The sequence below is a fragment of the Megachile rotundata genome, chromosome 13 (genome assembly GCF_050947335.1).
Source record: "Megachile rotundata isolate GNS110a chromosome 13, iyMegRotu1, whole genome shotgun sequence".
Classification (NCBI taxonomy): Eukaryota; Metazoa; Arthropoda; class Insecta; order Hymenoptera; family Megachilidae; genus Megachile; species Megachile rotundata.
This window is the reverse complement of record NC_134995.1, coordinates 9,721,012-9,746,187: the sequence shown is the minus strand read 5'-3', so window position 1 is coordinate 9,746,187 and position 25,176 is coordinate 9,721,012. Positions and strand designations below refer to the sequence as shown.

The following is a 25,176-nucleotide window of genomic DNA, read 5'->3' as shown; positions in this document are numbered from 1 at the left end:
AACAGCGTCACCGTGAATCCAAAAGTGTGGTTAGAAGTACGAGAGATAATACGACTTCTGATCCGCTCACGATCACTTTTTCCACGTTTTAAATCCTGACAACAAGCCGCCAGAAAACAACAAAAGTTTGTTGTTGCGCGTGTTTATAAGACGGCTAAGTTCCACGAGGAAATCCTCAGCGTAGTATCGAGAGGATTCCAAAGATAAAGGAGAAATCGCCGTTGATCCTTTTCTTTATTTAAAGGCGCTTACAGAGTTCGGGACACTAAGTCGACGCTCGTTCGCGCCTTCGTCATAAGGAATTCTCTTTTGCTCTCAATTGAAACGTTCCTTCTTATAATTCTATTCACGCTAATGAACGTGATTTAATGATCGAGTACAGTGTAGAAGAAAAATTTCTTAATTCGGAGATTCATGATGGAATTTGGGGAGTTGAAAATTTGGAGATTTGGAATATCTACATGTATCTACATATGTGTAATTTACATGCATCTACATATGTGTACTCTACATGTATCTACACATGTGTACTCTACATGTATCTACATATGTGTACTCTACATGGATCTGCACATGTGTAATCTACATGTATCTACATACATATTTATGGAAATTCTGTATAGTATATGTGTGTACTAAAGAATGTACACATATGTATAGTTCATGTATGTATGTACTAGGAAATATTCACATATGTATAGTTTATGTACGCATGTACTAAAAAACGTGCACATATGTATACTATATGTAAGTGCATCAACTAATAAAAAAAGGTACATAGTTTCATATAAACATATAACACACATGTGAATGAACCTTAACCCACAAAACTATATAACCTATAAAACACACACAACTTCCTACACTAAATCTACATAACTTCCTCAATTAATAAATGTAAATCTACATAAGTTCTTTAATTAGCAAATCTACATAACTTAATTACTTCATGTAAATCAACGTAAGTTGGTTAATTAGTAAGCGTAAAACACGATTTGAAACACGTCGACTCTCACCCAGCAAAAACCTAGAGTTACACATAATTTGTCCAAACAAAAATCGCACTCGCGAATGAAGCTTGTAAATCACTCCAACTTAATCAACATGAACGTTCAAACTCCAAGCATCAATCACACCGACAAAAAAAAACACCGCGAAAACCTCGACATGGTTTTATTCGGTTTCGAGACCACCGATAGTGACCATTTTCCCGCGAACATCGAATTACGAACGCCGTTACCAAACAGACCCGTTGGAAAATCGAAAGTGACGTCGATTCGACCGACACCGATAAAACGAGCGAAATATTTTCCATGTTTGTTTACGCGACCAGCAGGAAAATGTGGGCAAAAATGCTGAACGGGGTGCTGTGCAAAAAGTGAAAAAGGTGCAAATTGGAAGTTTGGAGAATTGGGACATCTCAGATGTGTGCTTCGAATATGTGGAGAAAAATGGAATTCATTTTTGTGAGGTCTTATGTGATATATCTTAATATTGCCACGCATCGAATTACCACGCGTGGAATCACCACGCGTCAAATTACCATGCATTGAATTACCACGCATAGAATTACCACGCGTCGAATCACCACGCGTCGAATTACCATGCATTGAATTACCACGCGTCGAATTACCACGCGTCGAATTACCACGCGTAGAATTACCACGCGTCGACTTACCACGCGTTGAATCACCACGCGTTGAATCACCACGCGTCGAATTACCACGCGTCGAATTACCACGCGTCGAATCACCACGCGTCGAATTACCACGCATAGAATTACCATGCATTGAATTACCACGCGTCGAATTACCACGCGTCGAATCACCACGCGTCGAACTACCACGCATCGAATTACCACGCGTCGAATTACCACGCATAGAATTACTACGCGTCGAATTACTACGCGTCGAGTTGCCACGCGTCGAATTACCACGCGTCGAATTACCACGCATAGAATTACCACGCGTCGAATCACCACGCGTCGAATCACCACGCGTCGAACTACCACGCATCGAATTACCACGCGTCGAATTACCACGCATAGAATTACTACGCGTCGAATTACTACGCGTCGAGTTGCCACGCGTCGAATTACCACGCGTCGAATTACCACGCATAGAATTACCACGCGTCGAATCACCACGCGTCGAATCACCACGCGTCGAATTACCATGCATTGAATTACCACGCGTCGAATTACCACGCATAGAATTACCATGCATTGAATTACCACGCGTCGAATCACCACGCGTAGAATTACCACGCGTAGAAATACCACACTTAATATTAGTATGTAAATATATGTATATGTACATTAATAAAATATTTCTTCTTAAATAAGAATCTGTTAATTACTCTATCTGTCAAATTTAATTCTCATGCTTCGATAAAAATTCTCGTACCCCATTTTGACTTTATCGAGCAGAGAATCGAGCGAAGCATAGTTGCAATTTGTAATTCAAACAATTTCACGGTACGTGTCGCTACGATTTCGTTACGATTGCTTCAAACGCCGCTTTTTCCAGTTTTCCCAGGTCTGGCATTTTTGTAACACGTGCAATACACCTATTGCACTACTTATATATTTTCACTTTTTAGATGACTTTCAGTATCATACTATTTCACATAACTGAACTCAGCTTGAAATTTACATAAAAATTTTTAGCTGCACAATTATTAAAAATTATATGGGTTAACTAAAATTAATTATTATTAAAAATTATATGAGGTATCTGAAATTACTTGTTATTAAAAATTGTATGAAGTATATAAAATTAGTTATTATTAAAAATTATTTGACCCATCTAAAATTAAATATTTTAAAAAATTATAACAGATATCTAAAATTATTTAATGTTAAAAATAACGTGATCTACCTAAAATTAGTTATTTTTAAAAATTATATGAGTCATCTAAAATTCATTATTATTAAAAATTATATGAGTCATCTAAGATTAATTAATATTAAAAATTATTTGAAGTGTCTAAAATTAATTAATATTACAAGAAAATTAATATATTTCCAATTTTGTAAGTGACACTAAAATAATAATATCATGAAAAGACAAATTTTCGAACCACATTAAAAGATGTCATAGTTTCAAAAAACCATGGAATTCTTGAAATTAATAAATCAAGAAGTTCCATCCTTCAAGGTTAATTCATAGAGTCTCCCAGGAATATAGCGCTTCAGAGAGAGGGAAGTTTAACTTTTAATTCAGAAAATTGGTGTCCCAAAGGCCTTGCACCCTTATCGCCGTTTCCTCTGAAGCCAGGAAACAAAAGGGTGGGCGATGTCCTTAATCCAACGGCGCGGCGGACGGGATTTGGAAACGCGCTGAAATTTCCTCGGAGTTTCGAACTTCTATTGTCCTTTCGCAGCAGTTAAAAATCAGATTCTCCATTTTTCGCCACAATAAAGATTTTTTTCGATTATTCAAAATGGTCGTCGAAAATTACTTCTCTTGTGACAAACTTTGGATTTTTATGAAAAGAGGAATACAAGCTTTTATTCATATATTTATTAATAGTTATTAATTATTAATGTTAAGTTATACTATTTAATGTTTTTATTAACACTATTATTAATTTATTAATTTATGTCTTTGAAAAAGTCATTGTTTAGGACTTCATTGACACACTTATTAATCGCTTTATTCTTGTCTTCACCAATTTCATTGTTTACGTATTTATTTATAACTTTTTTAATCTCTGTATTCATGTCTTTATTAATTTCATTGATCATTTATTAATCTCTTTATTAATTTCCTTATTAATGTCTTTATTAATATCCTTATTAATAACTTTATGAATGTCTTTCTTAGTGTTCTTATTAATGTCCTTATGAATGTCTTTATTACTGTTTTTATTAATTTTTTTGTTCATGTTCTTGTTACTGTCCCTATTAACGTTTTTGTCTATATATTTATTAATGTACTCATGAATGTCTTCATTACTGCAGTTTTTGTTCATGTCTTTATTACTATTCCCATTCATGTTTCTACTCATGTCTTCATAAATGTCCCTCCACACATATCCATAAGTGTCTCTGTCTTCATAAATCTCCCTACGAATAGCCACTATTAATCTCCTTATCAACGTCCATGTTTTTACCAGCTTCTTCACAACACTAAAAGACAGTTGTTACAACGAACATCCTCGTCCCAAAGGTTTTACCACACTTCTTATATCGACAAATAGCTTCGCAGAGGTCTGAGTTCAGTTGCAAGCGTTACAGCTATCACTATAGATTAAAGCTAACACGTTCCAAAGATGTTCCAAACTTCCAACAAACATTCAGCGTTCATTGCACTTTTAATCACGATCGAAATCGTGCTCGTGTAAACTTGATATCGCAGTACTTACTCAAGTTTTGTAACGAGATAAAAACATTCGAAGCGTCAATAAATCTTCGAACATTTATCTTTCTTGTGACGTTTGAAGAGTTTCGACAAAAAGAGTTGTCGAAATTTGAAATGATGTGGTGAAATAATAATAGAAAGACAGCTGGAAATGCACTGATTTTTTAAATATAACTCAAAATCTAAAATATGTAAATATATCTTGAAATTTATAAAAATGAAAATATCAAATTTTGAAGCTTAAGAATTTTCAATAACCACGCGTCGAATTACCACGCGTCGAATTACTACGCGTTGAACTACCACGCGTCGAATTACCACGCGTCGAATTACTACGCGTTGAACTACCACGCGTCGAATTACCACGCGTCGAATTACTACGCGTTGAACTACCACGCGTCGAATTACTACGCATTGAACTACCATGCGTCGAATTACTACGCGTTGAACTACCATGCGTCGAATTACCACGCGTCAAATTACTACGCGTTGAACTACCACGCGTGGAATTACCACGTGTCGAGTTGCCACGCGTCGAATTACCAAGCGTCGAATTACCACGCGTTGGACTACCACGCGTCGAATTACCACGCGTCAAATTACCACGCGTTGGACTACCACGCGTCGAATTACCACGCGTTTAACTACCACGTGTTGAATTACCACGCGTCGAATTACTACGCGACGAATTACCACGCGTCGAGTTGCCACGCGTCGAATTACCACGTGTCGAATTACAACGCGTTGAACTACCACGCGTCGATTTGCCACGCCTCGAATTACCACGCGTCGAATTACCACGCGTTGAACTACCACGCGTCGAATTACCACGCGTCGAATTACTACGCGTCGAATTACCACGCGTCGAATTATCACGCGTCGAATTACCACGTGTAGAATTACCACTCGTTGAACTACCACGCATCGAATTACTATGCGTTGAACTACCACTCGTTGAATTACCATGCGTCAATTTATGACTTCAAGAATTAACAATAACGTCAAAAAAAAATTCCCAAATACTCTAGGCTTTAATTTTTTAAATTTTTAAATTGCCCCAGTTTGAAAATTCCAATTTTTTGAATTCTGAAGTCCTTAAATGTTAAAATGAACAAATGTTCAAAATACAATATTTTCAGTACACGAACTTTTTCACTATCATAAATGCAATATATCGAACAATACAAGACACAAAAATGAAACTTTAATTAATAGATTAAATTTGATTTCGAAATAGCATTCGACAGTAAAATGATCAGCTTTAATTAATTAGCCGAGTTTCCATCATCTTATGGCAAGCATACGTCAAAATAACGATGTAGCAATTATTTAAAGGCGGTCCGGTCCGAAGGTTCCAAGCTTCGCTACATATTTCATTGAAAATCCAGCTGTACTTCGATTTTCATCTCGACCGAACTGAACAATTCATATTCCGAGCGTTCTATGCTCGGACCGTTACAGTTTCCTCCGGCAAACAACCGGCTGAATTTACATGGATGTTAATCGTTCGTTATCCACCGGCGGGTCGCAGTTGTAGTAACGATTACGCAGAACAAAAATTACGATTTTAATTAAAGTCCATCCACAACCGGTGAAATGGCTTCACGCGAGAGATAGCGTATCAGGGCTTATTTAGCGCGGTACTCGTTCTAATTAAATGGCCGCTGCTTCACGAGCCACCGAAACCTATCCCCGCCTCCTAATTCCAAATCTAAGCCTTACAATCCTCGTTATTTCTTCAACATAAAGTATAACATTTGTCGTTAGGGGATTTCTGGATTTTCCGACTGCGGATTTTTTATGGTATCGAAACAATATTTTGCCAAATGTCGAATCTTTCGTTGACTGTGAAATCGCTTCGGAATTTGTGGTTATTGTAGTGATACAAGTTACGTCTGATTTTGGGTTGCTGTATTTGGGAATTTTGTAGTTGGAGTTATTTATTTGGGAATATTTTTTATTTGGGGTTAGGAATAGGAAATATGAAAATGTGAAATCTAGGAAATTATGAAATTTGAGAATTCAATCACTGAGGAATCTTAAATTTAGAAATGTCAATCTTAGACCCACAATTTACCCAATACAGTATTATCCTAAAAAGTTCCTATACAAAAAAAATCGAGCTTCAAAGACACGGATATCAATATTTCACAAATTTCCATTCCATTACGTAACTAAAAACATTTAAAATTCATCGTAAGCTTTCATGCACTTTGAAATACATTTTTCATAATAAAATCATAAAAACGGTAGAATATCATAAACACGAGCTTGCATATTAATAAACACCCTCAGACTTCATCAACACTTATTAATTCACTTGTAACAATTAGAAGCGTCGTAGAAAATTGCGAAATGAAATTTATGTATAACTTTTTACTTCAATGCGGAGTTGGATTAAAAACTTTGAAGAGTTGCACAAAGGGTGCGTTTAACGTAAATTGCCAGGCGAGTTTATCAAGCCCGAATCAAATAGCAATCGCGAACGCAAAGGTCCGATAAATTATTTCGAAATATGAAATTTGTAATTTCCAGGAAAAATAGAGAATCGCGGACGAAATACGTTTTTCATACAGAAAGCTTTCGCGCGAGCTATTTTTTCATTAACCTGTTACGCGACGGTAAAAACGTGAATTAAATCGAAAAATAGAATGGGAGTACAATTTTTCTTTTTCGTTGCGAATCAGTATCGAGTGCCCGGCGGGCATTTTCGGTATAGTTCGACGGAAATTACCGATTAATTTATCGAGCTCGAATTAAACTGCAACGGTGAAGATCGGATAAATTGCTAACGGTATTACAAAAATAACCGCGGGTTGGACACCCCATTTACGCGAGACGGTGTTTAGCATAGCATTAATTTAGACGAAGCCCGCGGCATTCCTGCGTAAAGCAATTATACACAGGCTAATTAAGATAGGCAGATAATACAATAATTCACGAATAATCTCGCGAATATTATTAACAGAGCGGTTGAAATCCACGACTTTTTGCACGAGAGACTCGCGGATATTTCTGTCGATTAACCCACTTTGATTATTTGTAACTCTATTCATTTTCATATCTTTTTTAATTATATTCGTTTTACTATTTTTGTCAAATTCTAATCATATTACTATTTTTTTAATTCTATTTATTTTACTATTCTTTTAAAGTTTATTTACTTTACTAGTTTTAACATAACCTGTGTAAGTCTTGAATTATTGAGGAAAAACACGGACCAATCGACGCGTGGAAATACAGGGCGTGGAAATGCGGCGCATGGCAGTCTAACGCGTGGTAGTTCGGCGAATGGTGGTTCAACGAGTGGTAGTTCAGTGCGTAGTAATTCGATGCGTGGTAGTTCAACGCGTGGTAATTCAATGCGATGGTAATTCCATGCGTGGTAATTCAATGCGTGGTAATTCGGTGCGATGGTAATTCAATGCGTGGTAATTCGATACGATGGTAATTCGATGCATGGTAATTCGACGCGTGGTAATTCAATGCGTGGTAATTCGATGCGATGGTAATTCGATGCGTGGTAATTCGATGCTTGGTAGTTCGACGCGTGGTAATTCGACGCATGGTAATTCTACGCGTGGTAGTTCGACGCGTGGTAATTCCATGCGTGGTAATTCGATGCGTGGTAATTCCATGCGATGGTAATTCGATGCGATGGTAATTCTACGCGTAGCAGTTCCACGCGTGGTAATTCAACGCGTGGTAATTCGATGCGATGGTAATTCTACGCGTGGTAATTCGACGCGTGGTAATTCGACGCGTGGTAATTCGACGCATGGTAATTCGACGCGTGGCAATTCGACGCGTGGTAATTCAATGCGTGGTAATTCGATGCGATGGTAATTCGATGCGATGGTAATTCTACGCGTGGTAATTCGACGCGTGGTAATTCGACGCGTGGTAATTCGATGCGATGGTAATTCGACGCGTGGTAATTCGACGCGTGGTAATTCAATGCGTGGTAATTCGATGCATGGTAATTCGATGCGTGGTAATTCAATGCGATAGTAATTCGACGCATGATAATTCTACGCGTGGTAATTCAATGCGTGGTAATTTGACACGTGCTAATAGTAACCGTGCGCAGCTTCGTCCCTACTGGCTGCGCGCGCAAAATCCTCGCGTTCTGATTGCTCCGTATTTTTTCCTCATAATTCAAAAACGAAGCTTCAAACCCCATTTCTGCAAAGGCAAATCTTATTCAGAATCACATCACCCATCATTTCAATGACCTACACTAGTTGTTCACCCTCTAGCTTTACAGTCTAATATCTGACCTCTAACTATTACTTGCACTTCCTCGCAAGTAAGCAACATGAAATACATTATGAAAATTATATACCTGTTCGCGTGAGTCCATAACCTAACCTCTAAATTTTCGGACTTTTTAAAAAAATGATACGATTTTGTTCCCAAAGCAGATTTTTATCGGGGTGTTTACCCCATCCGAATAAGCCTAAGGTTAAACATGAACGCCAGAGAAATATGTGGATGGTAAACCTCGTAATAGCTTAATTACAACGTAGGCGATATAAGATTGTGTAAAATGACTATACGTGTATCGCAGAGGCTCGCATAAAGTATGGATAATCGTTTCCAGCGGGTAATAATAACCCGAATTATGCGATCGTTACAATGTTTCGTGGAAGGGAACGTGCATTTTTGCCGACGAATTACCGGTTATAATGAAACGCAATAACAATAAACTTTCTTCGACTTCCTGGGCCCGGGAAATAAATATACACGGCCAAACGAAAGTTCGGATTACGGTAACTTCGGTGATAATAACAATCAATTATGAATACGTGTACGACTAGGTACTGTAACATTTGCATGCCTGCACGGCAATTTAAAGCGCTAAAAGGAGTAATTTATATTGCGCATACCGCCATTCTTAATTACACTCGGCCGCACGATCAAAGATATGCGTAACTACTTTTGATAACGTTAAGCACCATAGTCGACGCTGAAGACAGTCTACGGAGTTCTGATTACTTATCGTTCACTGTTCTTACGCTGTACAATTGTTTTGATATATCAAACTTTCACTTTATATATGGTGACAATTTTTATGTAGATATATTGTTAAAAATTTCTTCACTTTGATAAATGAAAATATTCATTAATTTTGCGTGGATGTAAGTTTTGTTATGTTGAGGTTAGGTCACATTGAGGTAGAATTGATATTAGGTTAGGCTAGGATTGTGTTATGTTAGGATAGGAAGTTTTATATTACGATAGAATAGAATTAGGTTATGCTAGCTTAGAAGTAGGTTACGTTAAGTTAGGTTATGTCATTAACGAAGTACATTTACGCAAGATTGAATTAATAGCTCATAGCGACTAAAATTAAATTTCTACACGAACCTCGATGACTATCGATTAAATATACAACTAAAATATACGATCTACATATATAATATCTTAATTATATGTTCCATAAATACGTGCACATTAGTATGCTATAAATAGCCGTAGTACATCGATAAGAATTTCTCTCCAAAACAGTTCTCAGGAAAAATTATGAATACGATAACGATAATCTCATTGTGTATGGTATTCGTGCAACAAACGCGATAAAAATCTCGACGACACCGTTGGAACATAATTAACGATGCTCTACTATGATCTTGAGCGTTACGTTAATTAATGAACAGTGTAAACAATTTTTACGGAAATTTTTAGTAAACCACGCGTCGAATTACTACGGTATCGAATTACCACGGTGTCGAATTACCACGCGTCGAATTACTACACGTAGAATTACCACGCATCGAATTACCACGCATTGAATTAGCACGCATGGAATTACTACGCATCGAATTACCATCGCATCGAATTACCACGCATCGAATTACCACGCGTCGAATTACCACGCGTAGAATTACCATCGCATCGAATTACCATCGCATCGAATTACCACGCATGGAATTACGACGCATCGAACTACCACGCGTCGAATTACCACGCGTAGAATTACTACGCGTCGAATTACCACGGTGTCGAATTACCACGCGTAGAATTACCACGCGTAGAATTACCACGCGTCGGATTACCACGCGTCGAATTACCACGCGTCGAATTACCACGCGTCGGACTACCACGCGTCGAACTACCACGCGTCGAATTGCCACGCGTCGAATTACCACGCGTCGGATTACCACGCGTGGAATTACCACGCGTCGAACTACCACGCATCGAACTACCACGCGTCGAATTACCACGTGTCGAACTACCACGCGTTGAACTACCACGCGTCGAATTACCACGCGTCGAACTACCACACGTCGAATTACCACGTGTCGAATTACCACGCGTTGAACTACCATTGGTTAAACTACCATGTATCAAACTACCACGCATTGAACTACCATGCGCCATACTTCCACGCGTCGAATCTCCACGCGCTATATTCAATATTTAAAAACTCTCCTAACTCTACAACAATGTCTACATAACTCATAAATAAATAGAAATGAAAAGATTGATCCATTCACCCCAGCCACACCAACACAGCCATAACCGGAATCGATTTCATCCCACAGCCCGTTTCCGGTAATCGTAGCAGTATAGTTTTCGTGGGGTATCGAGTTTAAGTTACAGCCGGAAGCAGACCGTTTGAACGCGTCAGTAACCAAGCAACATTCTGGACAAAAACACTAACCTTGTCGTTGCATATACAGCAGGTAAGGTTTTATTCGAAGTCACGAATCCGCGCGTGGACACACGAGACCCCCAGCGACACTTATTTACCTCGTATCGGAAGCGTGTTACATGCTTTACCTACCGTTCTACACGACTTCCGTCGGCGTCGAGTGCTGATACGACTTGAAGAATGAGCGAACAGGTGTGTTTCCCTTCATCGTTTGTGGACGTTGTTTCTTCTTCGCACGTGATACTCAGTGCTGGCTTACTTGGGTTCTGGGTATTTTAGATATTTTTCCGTTTGAGGAATTTTGAATGTTTTGAAATTTGGAGATGAGGAAACTTCCAAGAATTGAAGAATTGAAAAATTGAGTAATTGAAAAATTGAAAAATTGAAGCGTGGAAAAATTGAAAAATTGAAAAACTGGAAGCTTGAAAACTCATGTGCTCAAAAACTTGAAATCTTAAAAAACTAAAAACCTGGAATCTTAAAGAATTTGAAACTTGAAATTTTGAGAAATTAAGAACTTGAAATCTTAAAAAATTTTAAAACTTGAAATATTCAAACTAAAAACTTGAAATCTTAAAGAGCTTGAAATATCAAAAAACCAAAAACTAAAAATCTTGAAAAGCTTGTAAAATGTAGAAGGGTAAATATCTTCCCAGAAGAGCAACGTTTTTCAATACCACACGGAAGGAAATAAAAGTACGTAACTCACTCTAAATAAAAACCCTAGTTACGCCACTGGCCGTGTTGCAATATAACGAAGTTTATTGACGCTAATACTTTTCTGAACACGTGTTGGTTGGACACGCGTTTCATGAACCAGAAAATATTTTGTCGTTTGTTACTTTAATGACACGATACGAGAACCTAACCATTCTCTGCTAGCTGCGTGGTAGGTAAATTTTGCTATGGGCTGTTACACAACGTTCGTAAGAATTATGGTGACAAAGAAAACGTGTATGATAAGTAACGACAATTTATACAATACTCGTGATACGTATATTGTAATTAAAATGTTAAAACTTACATACTGTTCACAATTTATATTGTCTTGTAAACAAAAAATTTTTAATTATTTGTTGCATTAATGTTACAATATTTTTATTATTTTAGTTGTTTCTTTTTTAGGTTTCATTATTAAGTATTTTTGTATTTGCTAGCTTTATTGATATTTGTAAAATTCAAATTCAAAATTAATATTTAATATTTGTAAAATTTTTTTCGTTTTACGTGTAATGCATTACCAAGTTATGTTTTTAAATTTTAATCACGTACTATTAATTTTTCTTACACACAAGTCTGAAATTCAAGTTTCCCGCATTTTAGCATTTTAGAGATTTCAGGGTTAAAACTTTGTTAGTTTCTGAACTGCAATTGACGTACCATAAACCAAGTACACCTAAGTCGGAGCACTCAGGTGGTTTGCAAAGATATGGCACATGGTGGTATCCCCATGTCTCGTATATTCCCTGAACTTATTGGTTTTTAGTATGTATGGATTTCTTAGGAAATATGCAATGTTCTATAAATCATCTATTTAACAGAAAATTTATAGTTGATGTTTAACAGTATACTATATTAATTATAACAAAATTAAGCTTCTTAAGTTTTAGTAGAAATTATATATGTCAGAAATTATATACATATGTGAAATTATATATGTCATATGTATAACAAAATTAAATATGAATTAGAAGCAAATAATTTTTATATACATAATTGTATTACTTCTGTAAATAGCAAACTGCTCTTTAAATTTATTATTAAATTGCAGATAACAGTACTCCACATGAATATATGATATGTGAATATGTACATATGTGAATAGTCATTTATTTATTGTTTGCAGAAAATATCTTATATGAATATACATACACATACATGCAATTCACATAGGCAAACCTAAAATAATTTTCTGAAATCTAAAATTGAGTACAGGCAACCTACAAGCAAGCTAACAATAAAACAGCCTTTCGCCTGTCAATAAATGTCACTCTACAAAGATAATTTGTACATCCACTTTAACTGTGTCTTTCTATCCATCTCTGAAGAATATCAAACTAAACTATCAAGTAAGATCACAGAGAAAATAGCTCCAGAAATGAGAACAGTGAAATAGCACGAAGTCGGACGTTCAACGTCTACCTATGAACCCAATTGACAATTCGTTCTTCAACCTAATGTAAAGCGTCTTATCGAAGTGCTAAATCACAGCCTAATATAAAATCTTTTATCGATAGTCTAATAAATCTAATCTAAACTAGATGAAGTAATAAAACTGAAGTAATAATAGAAAATTGTGTATGTAATTACCTGGATTAACGGCGTGGCAGTGGTTGAGGAGCGGCAGCCAACAGAGCAGTAGCACCGCTCTCTGCATCTGAAACAAAAACCACAAGCATTTTTCAGACATCTAATTGCTATTCCGCAGGGTCGACTGTCTTCTAATACGATTACACGATGATGAAAATCCACGACGAAAACGGGTCGACATCGAAACCACGCGCGAAACCGTCGAAAGACTAATTACGGGAGAGGAGTCGCCTCGAAGAATGCAGCTCGGAATAATTCAGAGGAAGGAACTACATATGTTTGTTTATGGAGATGTGTGATAAGGTTGTGAAGGTGTGATATATGGACGTGTGTGACGAGGTTGTGAAGGTGTGATATTGCAGATGGAAAATTTTAATTTCTGCAAAAATACAAATTTTGGTAATTTGGAAATTTGGAAATTTTTTTGAAATTTGAGAAAATTGAGAAAATTGAGAAAATTGAGAAATTTGCGAAAATTGAGAAAATTGAGAAGATAGAGAAAATTGAGAAAATTGAGAAATTTGATAAACTTGAGGAAATTGAGAAAATTAAAAAAATTGAGAAGGTTGAGAACATTGAGAAAATTGAGAAAATTAAAAAAATTGAGAAAGGTGAAAAATTTGAGAAAAATGAGAAAATTGAGGAAATAAAAAAAATTGAGAAAGTTGAGAAAATTGAGAAATTTGAGAAATTTGAGAAATTTGAGAAATTTGATAAACTTGAGAAACTTGAGAAATTTGATAAACTTGAGAAACTTGAGAAACTTGAGAAATTTGGGAATTAATGGCAAAATTTGAAGGTTTGAAGTGGAAAATTGATGCTGATGGAAATTTGGAGATTTGTGAACTTGAGAGATTGAAAATGACAAATTTGGAAACTTGGAGATTTGGGTCTTTGAGTGATTGAAAATCTCAAATTTGGAAATTTGTAAATTTGGGTCTTTGAGGGATTGAAAATCTCAAATTTGGAAATTTGTAAATTTGGGTCTTTGAGAGATTGGAAATCTCAAATTTGGAAATTTGGAAATTTGGATCTTTGAGAGATTAGAAATCTCAAATTTGGAAATTTGGAGATTTGAATCATTGAGAGATTGGAAATCTCGAATTTGGAAATTTGGAGATTTGTGACCTTGAGAGGGTGGAAATCTCAAATTTGGAAATTTTTAAATTTGGTCTTTGACAGATTGGAAATCTCAAATTTGGAAATTTGGAGATTTGTGACTTTGAAAGGGTGGAAATCTCGAATTTGGAAATTTGGAAATTTGGGCCTTTGAGAAAATGGAAATCTCAAATTTGGAAATTTTGAAATTTGGGTCTTTGAGAGAGTGGAAATCTCAAATTTGGAAATCTGGAGATTTTTTACTTTGAGAGGGTGGAAATTTCGAATTTGGATATTTGGAAATTTGGAAATTTGGGTCTTTGAGAGAGTGGGAGTCTCAAATTTAGAAATTTACAATAGTGAAAATTGAAAAATTTTAAATTTTGAAAAATTGCAAACTTGAAAATTGAAAAATTTGAAAACCTAAAAATTAAAAAATTCTCCAAACCTAAAAATTTAAAAACCTAACCACCTAAAACCTTGAAAACCTAAAAATCTCCAAACCCAACCAGAAAATTTAAAATAAAAAATTTCAACTACAGAAAGTTCCATACAAGAATCCTAAACCCAGAACTCATAAAAAACGACAATACTCCAGAAACTGTAATAACCCGTCTGTAATAAATTACACCCAGCGAATTACAAATGACATGTAATACCATAACTTAAAAGTGAAGGGGGTATTTGAAAATTTTCCATATATACGTTATCATCGTTGAATCTAATGTTTGCACGTGTCTAATGGCACACCGGAGACCAAGCGTATTCTATGGTGAACTTAAAATTCCACGCGTTCACAGGACGAATCAATTTGACAAATCGGCCGTCCCACTCGTTTTCCATCCCGTAAAGTAAAGGATCCGGGCGTGGCTCTGTTTTCCACGGGATATGTAGTTGGACCGGGTGTTTCGCAACGAAAATGTCTGGCCCTACTGGAAAATTCATCGCATGACTGCTTTTATACATACAGATCGTTCGTGCGTGTACGCGCGACCACGTGGGACTGTGACCGAATCAAAATTTTAGAGGGCCTCAGGGTGGAGGGACATTTCATAACTATTTTTAAGATTCATGTCGAGATTCTATTAGTTGCATTTACAAATTTTATGGTTGGGGATATTCGACCTGTTACGTTTATTAATTTTTGCAGTTTTTAATTTTACAGCTTTTTAGTTTGTGTTATTTCAGTTTTTGCTTTTGTTACTTTCCAGTGTTTTAATTTTTCAATTTTTCAATTCTTCAATTCTCCAATTCCTCAAGATTGCAGTTTTCAATTCTTCAATTTTTCAATTTTTCATTTTTTCAATTTTTCAATTCTTCAATTTTTCAATTTTTCATTTTTTCAATTTTTCAATTCTTCAATTTTTCAATTTTTCAATTCCTTAAGTTTTCCATTTCTCGAGTTCCTAATATTCCAAGTTTTCCATCTCTCGAGTTCCCAACTCTTCAAGTTTTCCATCTCTCGAGTTCCCAATTTTTCAAGCTTTCCATTTCTCTAGTTCCCAGTTTTTCAAGTTTTCTATCTCTCGAATTTCCAACTCTTCAAGTTTTCCATCTCTCGAATTCCCAACTCTTCAAGTTTTCCATCTCTCGAGTTCCAAATTTGTCAAGTTTTCCATTTCTCAATTCCCAACTTTTCAAGTATTCCATCTCTCGAATTTCCAATTTTTCAAGTTTTGTATTTCTCGAGTTCCCAGTTCTTCAAGTTTTCCATCTCTCGAGTTTCCAACTCTTCAAGTTTTCCGTCTCTCGAGTTCCCAAGTTGTTAATTTTTCAAGGCTTGAATTCTTCAATATTCGAATTTTTCATATTTTCCATTTTGCAAGTTCCCAATTTCGCAACTTTTCCACTCTCCAATTATTTAATTTTTCGATTGTCCAATTTTTTAATTCTGACATTCTTCAATTCTTCAATTCTTCAATTCTTCAATTCCTCAATTCTTCATTTATTCAATTACTCAATTACTCAATTATTCAATTATTCCATTCTTCAATTCTTCAATTCTTCATGTTAAATTATTAATAAATTTTGCATATAGCGACATCTTACAGTATTAGAAATGATGTGCGATGTTAGTAATAGAATAATTGAATATTGTACTTCCGTCTTGTCGTTATGAAAATGTAACCGTTCGTGATGTTTTATTTGAAGAAAAAGTAATCCCTGTTTAAATGGTTAATCTTTAAGTTAAAATGTTTGTTGTTTGAGTTCTTTATTAAATAATTTGTTCGTGTTCAAAAGTGTATTATTAGTTTTGTTATTTTCCATAATTCTGATTATTTAACACTTCAATTCTTCAATTCTTCAATTTTTCAATTCTTCAATTCTTCAATTCTTCAATTCTTCGATTTTTCAATTATTCAATTATTCAATTATTCAATTATTCAATTACCCAATTACCCAATTACCCAATTTTTCAATTTCTAACATTCTGAGCTCCCAAATCGTATAACTATCAATAATCACTACCATATTTACTGCATAGTTTTATCACCATAAATAACTATCCCTACACAAACCAATTTCACATAAAACAAAAATCCCAATTATTTTACTCCAATAACTGTACTGAATATACTATAAATTCTCAAATGAGTACACTGTAAATTAATTATTAAATTCTCTTGAACTGTTATAAAACAGTCAGTATAACACTGTTATTCAGTTGAAAATAATTTAATAATTAATTCATATTATAACCGTATTATTCCACAAAATTAACTGTATCAATGTTTAATGGCCCACGTTCAAGAACTGCAATATACGATATTACAAGGGATATAATAATCATAACTGTGTATTATATTACACTTTTTAATGCAACGAAAACACCGCACCAATTCTTCACCCTACAATTTTCCAACTTTTACTTTTTATTTGTGCAGGTAATTTTCGATTCGTCGACTGAATTATTAAATTTCCTTCAAAGCTCTTATAATGAAATTCTGCAGCGACAAATTGAAAAATTTCGTGACGTAGGTCTCGCAGTTCTAATTTATCGCGTTACGTACAGTTTTTAATTCACGATGTAAAACATATACCCGCATGAAATATATTCTGCAAAAGACTGTGCAAATTTTTTGGAAGTCTTCGAAGTTGCTTGCAACAAAAATGTCTTCGAGCCAAGCTTCTAAAATTCATCTACTTTTATGTCCACGAAATAATTCAGAGGCGATCTATCGAAAAAACGTCTTCCGGGACAAATGAAAGAAACTAATCCGTGCAAATAGCAGATCGTAAATATGAATTAAGCAAATGACGTAGCTTCATTAAAATTGCACCATCGATTGGTTTCGAACATCGGGCGATCTCGCGTGGTTCAATCCACTTAATACGAGAAGGAAAGGCTGGTATCCGTCTAGGTGATATTTCAAATGTACATTTCTTGCTATTAAGTACACGCGAATACCATAATCCAAACTCGCTATACCGTGTGTGCTCGATTGAATACGATGTTTTATGTAGGCTTGTTCCGAGGAGACTTTTCTTATTACCTGCAGTAGTATAAAACTGTGTTATAGCAGACAGGAATGAAATACACGTTCGTGAACGCGATAGAGTTTTATGGGAGAAATAGGATTTGTTGCCTTTCGATTGGGAGATTCACGAATTGTTATTATTAAATGTTGGGGTGGTTAGTAATAATGGGGTAGTTATTTTTAATATTGTGATGTATCGAATTTTATAGTTTGCATTTGTCAAACTTGGAGATATGCAGATTAAAGTTTTGGTCGCATTCATAAATTCATGAATTTCTAAATTAATCTAACTTATAGATTAGTCAGTATTCAAGTATTCAAGTATTCAAGTAATCAAGTTTTCCAGTATTCAAGTATTCAAGTATTCAAGTATTCAAGTATTCAGGTATTCAAGCATTCAGGTATTCAAGTATTCAAGCATTCCAGTATTCAAGCCTTCAAGCCTTCAAGTATTCAAGTATTCAAGTATGCAAGTATTCAAGTATTCAAGTACTCAGATATTCAAGCATTCAGGTATTCAAGCAATCAAGTATTCAAGTACTCAAGTATTCAAGCATTCAAGTATTCAAGCATTCAAGTATTCAAGCATTCAAGTATTCAAACATTCAAGTATTCAAGCATTCAAGTATTCAAGCATTCAAGTATTCAAGCATTCAAGTATTCAAGCATTCAAGTATTCAAGCATTCAAGTATTCAAGCATTCAAGTATTCAAGCATTCAAGTATTCAAGCATTCAAGTATTCAAGCATTTAATTAGTCAAGTAGTTAATTAGACAAGTAGTCAATTAGTCAAGTAGTCAAGTAATCAAGTAATCAAGTAGTCAAGTAGTCAAGTAGGCAAGCAATCAAGTAGTCAAGCAGTCAAGTAGTCTATTATTCAAGTAGTCAAGTAGTCTATTACTCAAGTATTCAAGTAGTCAGTTATTCAATTATGCAAGTACATGAATGTATGTGTTGTACATGAGTGTGCAAGGGTATACAACTTCACAATTATTCAATTATTTAATTGTTCAATTATACAATTATGCAAGTACAAAAATGTATGTGTTGTGCATGAGTGTGCAAGAGTATACAAGTTCACAATTATTCAATTATTCAATTGTTAAATTATTCCATTGTCCAAGTACATCAGTACGTATGTTGTATATGAGTGTACAAGAATGTATAAGTACGTAATTATTAAATTATTCAAGTACGTAAGTGTATGTGTTGTACATGAGTGTACAATGGTGTACATTTACGCAATTGTTCAATTATTCAATTATTCAATTATTCAATTATTCGAGTATATAATTGTATGTCTCATACATGATTGTACAAGATATTTGATCATTCAAATTCTTACATTTCTAAGTTTCCCAACCATTCAATTTATAAACTTCCCCCTCCACCACATAAATTTCAGGAAATAGCAATAAACACAAAAGAATACAAAATTACTCTTTCAAACAAGTCTACATTGATTCGAACACGAAGTTCTTGAACAAGAACGAACAATTTTCTCTTCCGTACAAGTACAATGCATCCAGAATACGGTCTCTAATTGCGACGTACTTTAATTATATTATTTCAATCGAGTCGCACAGATGAAGCATTAACGATCGAAAGATTATTAATCGCTTCTCAGACGATATAATGTCTGTGATTATAAAATCTTTGAATAGTCTTTCTGCTCGAGAAGACGCTCAGATTGGACGCCGATCAATGCCGAGTGAATGAAGAACGAAAAGAATCGACGTCGAAACATCGGGCATTCGTGTGATTCGACCTACAACCGTTCCATTTCGCGTAAAAGGAACTGTTGACATTGTCGAACAATACAGACCTCTTTGAAATCGATCTTGGATACACCTCTTGCGCAAACACTAAAAACAGTGATATTTTTAGGACCTTCTTTGACGATCGAGTCAAATAAAACGGCTCCAGAAACAGACAAATATTTGCTACGCTACTGTAATCTTTTCGTGTTCTACACTTTCACTGTGCTGTCGGATCATACGATTACCTTCATACTACTCTTTTATATTAGTCTATTTAATTCATTTAGAATTCATTTAAAATTTATTCGTTTCGCACATTTATCGAAATTAATGCAATTTTGATGTTGATTAATGTATATGATATTCAAGAAATAAAATGTTTAAAGAGGTGGAGAAAATGATATAATATTCAAGGTTGATTATAAAGATGAAGATGCAATTTTTAATAACAGTTGCACTGAAGAAGATGAATTATTTTATTGATGAAGGTGGAATATTTGACATTGTATAGGAGAAAATAAGATGTTTGAGAAGAATGTCATATTCTTTGAAGCTCCCCCTTTAAAATGAGCCCGTCAGAATGATGGAGACTCAAAAACTGACGTTACTACAAGCTTGAAAAGTCGCGGGTACCTGTGTTTTAGGTAGGCGAAATGCGCGCGTAGCTACTGGACTCGAAGCGAGTTGCGCGCGCAGCGACTGGACCCGAAGCGAGTTGCGCGCGCAGGCAGTCGACCCAATGCGAGTTGCGCGCGCAGTCACTGAACCTGCAGCGAGTTGCGCGCGCAGCCGCTGGACCTGAACCGAGTTGCGCGCGCAGCTACTAGACTTGCAGCGAGTTGCGCGTGCAGCCACTGGACCTGAAGCGAGTTGCGCGCGCAGCTACTAGACTTGCAGCGAGTTGCGCGCGCAGCCAGTCGACCCAATGCGAGTTACACGCGCAGCCACTCGATTTAAAGCTAGTTGCGCGCGCCGCCATTGGACCCAAAGCAAGATGCGCGCACCTACCTTCAACGCAGGTACTCTGCGACATTTCATTAATATTTAAATTGAAACATGTCAACTCACAAAAATTCTAAACAGCAAAATTAAAATTCTATAAGCCAATAATTCTAAATACATTCTTTTATTATTACAACGACAATCTTCCACGAAAACGTCTACGAATATAAACCAGCCCAAGTCCAATACTCGTCTGTCGAAATACACGAACAAAATGGCGTTCCCGGACGTCCATCAGATTAAAATATTTGCTAATGAAAACTGACGGATTTAATATTTTCCGCGCCGCCTAACGTTTCGGAAGTTAAAAACGTTTCCGCCGAAGAAATATTTCGCGCAACAATGAATCCCGGCTTACCGACAAACGAGACCCGAAACAGTTTTGCGCGCGGAGTTTCTTCGCGAAAATTTAATTGAAATTCTTAAAGTGGTTCCACGGTAATTATTCCGCGGGTGGAACAAAGGCAGCCAGGCTTCTCTCCGTTCAACAATGGCCGTTTTTCGAACAAACGGAGGGGGAGAGAGATACATACGTCGAAACCGCGCGAATAAATCATTCGCGATATAAAACGAAATTGCACGCGGCTACGATTGTCGGATCGAATAAAAGAACGGCTCGTCGAGGAGCGCACAAACGGAATATACTACGGCGACAATAGTTCTGCAACGTTTCCCCATCCATCATACGAACGTGGCAATTAAACGCGCTGATTAGAATTGATTAACTGAATGCGCTCAGGAAAGAAAGACGTGTTATTTATGTAGAATAGTCATTAGCCTGTCGACGTTTTGTGAGTAATGGACGGAATATTGAATTCGTCGATTGAATTTAGATTTTTTGGCGATTTGAGTGATGGAATGGGAATTGGAAAATAATTGTTTGGTATTAAAATTCAGATTTTAGGATTTGTTGTATTTTGAGGGTTGTTTAGGAATTTGGAAATTTGAAAGTTTTTTGTAATGCAAAGTCCCTAGGTTCTATAGTCCTCCATCCACAAATCCCTAGATTCCCCAGTTCCTATAACGCCAAATCCCTAGATTCCCCAGTTCCTACAACGCCAAATCCATAGATTGCAAAATTGCCACATCACCAAATACCTAGATTGCAAAATTCTCACATCACCAAATCCCTAGATTGCAAAATTCCCACATCACCAAATTCCCACATCCCCTAATCCCCACATCCCCAAATCCCCACATTCCTAAATTCTCATGCCCTCAAATCCCTATATTGCCAAATCCCCACCACCTCAAATCCCCACATCCCCAAATCCCCACATCCCCAAATCCCCACATCCCCAAATCCCCACATCCCCAAATCCCCACATCCCCAAATCCCCACATCCCCAAATCCCCACATCCCCAAATCCCCACATCCCCAAATCCCCACATCCCCAAATCCCCACATCCCCAAATCCCCACATCCCCAAATCCCCACATCCCCAAATCCCCACATCCCCAAATCCCCACATCCCCAAATCCCCACATCCCCAAATCCCCACATCCCCAAATCCCCACATCCCCAAATCCCCACATCCCTAAATTCCCACATTCCCAAATCCCCACATCCTCAAATCCCCAAATCCCCAAATCCCCACATCCCTAAATCCCCAAATCTCCACATCCCCAAATCCCCACATCCTCAAATCCCTATATCCCTAAATTCCCATACCCCCATATCCCTATATCGCCAAATCCCTAAGTCCCCAACTTCCTACTTCACCAAATCCCTAAACCTCTACCTCCCAAAATCCCCAAATTCCTCTACCTATGCCTACACCCCCATATCTATACATCCCCAAATAATGAAACACTCTGAAACCTTCAAAAATGAACCAATGCACCTATTCTCCCTTGATCGGGTTTCCCGTACACTAAGGCAGATTTGCCAATGACTGTACACGCGACGCAGTGATATTTGCCCTCGACACTGGCTCGAAATTGTATTAGCGTCGGCTCGGGTCCATGCAAGAAGTAGGCCGTTCCAGTTGCACTCTCGCGAAGAGAACGCGCGGCAAAGGTCAAAAGTGCATGAATTGTTGCGAAGTGGCTCGGTCCTCCACTCGCTAAAGCAGTACAATGCGATCGGTGACCCCGTTTCGCTCAGCCTGGAAACCACCGGCGACTGCTGACATTGCTGAAAAGACCCGCGATCAACTATATTCCTAGACCTTTATTTCGTTTCTCTCCTACTCTTCTTCCTCGTCTTCCTTGCGATCCGAGACGCTTTCGAACTGTCCGGCCTACGGACGAGATGCAAGGGTTCTTGCGGATGAGGTCTGAGCTTATTTTCACACGTGTTTCTGATCTCTGGTCGGTGGAGATCGATATTATGGCGGATATGGTGTTTGTTTGCATTTTTTAAAATTGGGTGGAGATGAGATGATACTCTTCATATGTGACTCTCATTCAACATTTGTATTGGTGCAATTATTTGATGTAGGTAGTTTTGAAATAAGGTATGGTCCACATGTGATGTACAGGACTGTTTGAACTGAGTCTATATGTGACACATGTGATGTTCAAAATAGGTGTTTTTTAAATACATGTGTATGGTACACATGTGACGTTGACATATGTGGTCTTTAGCTAAATCCATAGTGTTACATATATGTATGATGTTAAATTAGGTACTTTGTAACTAAGTTATAGTGTTACTCATGTGATGTTGATATAGGTGTTTATAAACTATATAATGTTACACATATGTTGTTGAATGAAGTACTTTTCAAGTAAAGCTGTAGTATTATACATGTGATGTTCAAGTAGATGTTTTGACAATGTCTATAATGTTACATATATGATGTTAAAATAGACATATTTGAACTAAATTTATAGTGTCACATAGGTGATGTTGACATATGTGATATATGTCTTCTAACTAAGTCTATAGTGTAACACATGTGATGTTGAAGTAGATATTGTTTTAACTAATTGTAAGTATGTAAAGTTCCACATATGATGTTGGAAAAGATGTCTTTTAACTAAGTATGTAAAGTTACATATGTGATGTTGACATATGTGATGTATGTTTTCTAGCTAAGTCTATAGTGTAACACATGTGACGTTGAAATAGATGTTTTTTAACTAATTGTAGGTATGTAAAGTTCCACATATGATGTTGAGAAAGATGTCTTTTAATTAAGTATGTAAAGTTACACGTGTGATGTTCACATATGTAGATACTTTTAAACTAAATCCATAATACTGCACATATGACATTACACATGTAACACATAAACATACCAAAAAAAACAATAATGTCCACTATTCCTAAAGAAGTATTCATCAAGCTTTTCAACTAAAAAGCTTTAAACTTGCATTCAGTCAAAAATACCTCCAAGCATATAGTATCGATCAAAGTTTTTAAAGACGAGCGTACAAACTCGTTCATTTCTCCAATCGTGGAATTTGCAATTTGAACATGTTCGTGTCGAACCAGAAGCAATCCGGAGACAAGAAAATAGAGCTATTTGAAGGTTTCTAAATGCGAACGTTGAGTTATGGTTATACGAGGAAGATGAGAAGAGAGTTGGAAGGTGAAAAGTCCGGTATGAGTAATGGTGGAACTTGGTGACTGGTTGAAGATGCTATGGCTGATGCATTTTAATCTGGAAGTAAATATTTGGGTGTATAACAGAGCAAACAAGAATTTACGATAAATTCTAGATGGTGTGTTTAATCGATATCCACACTGTGAATAATATGTGAAATATTTGGAAAATGTGGGGAAATGTTTTTTGTAGTAAATGGAAGGTTTTGAGGGAATGAAGAGGTGAATTAGTGGAAGTAAATTAAAAGGTCTGTAAGAGAAATTATTTTTCAAGGTCAGACTCAATAATGATCTACATTCTAAGATAACAAAGTTGAAAAAATTAAAAAATATTAACATTTAGATATAAAAAATTGAGAACCTTGATATTTGAAAATTAAAAAATTAAAAAATGTACGAACCCTGATATTTGAAAATAAAAAAATTTGAGAACCTGAGACAATTATAAAATTTGAAGAATTTCCAAATAAAAAAATTTAAAAATTCCCAAAAGTCAAAAATTGAAATAGCACTAATACTAAATAACAACAAACTATTCAATGAAATGCCCATTTCCCTCCTTCATTGCAGAAATGATTAAACGTTAGAAGAGTAAAATAATAAACAGACAATTCACATATAAAACGGCAATAAAAGACGAGTTGTTAAAACGAACGTAAATAAGAGTCATAAAGGGTGGAAATCTTTGTCAAATATGTATCCGACTGGATGCATTCTTCGTAACACGAAGATCTTTCGGTCGAGGAGCATTTTACGAGTCCTCCACGGCTGAGATAGATTTGTATGAACGTTTTCTCCTTTTTCTCAAAATTTTACATCGCGTTGCCGGCGTCACGTATTCCATTACGAATAAAAGCCAGTCGTCGTAGCTACGTAGCAAAGAGTAGCTCTTTCGTAAACTGTGATCAACAATGGCGTTGCAGTTTTAAAAGGAGATCGTCAAAATGTCACG

At 36.2% G+C, this 25,176-nt stretch overlaps 1 protein-coding gene across 2 annotated transcripts in view; it reads right to left on the bottom strand.

The window, feature by feature from the left end:
• Sol1 overlaps window positions 1–25,176 on the bottom strand; it is a 718,219-nt gene that overhangs the window by 599,187 nt on the left and 93,856 nt on the right. For both annotated transcript variants that reach the window (XM_076539295.1, XM_076539296.1), the window contains exon 2: window positions 13,333–13,399. In XM_076539295.1, the coding sequence (XP_076395410.1) occupies window positions 13,333–13,399 (67 nt within the window). The remainder of the gene's footprint in view (window positions 1–13,332; window positions 13,400–25,176) is intronic.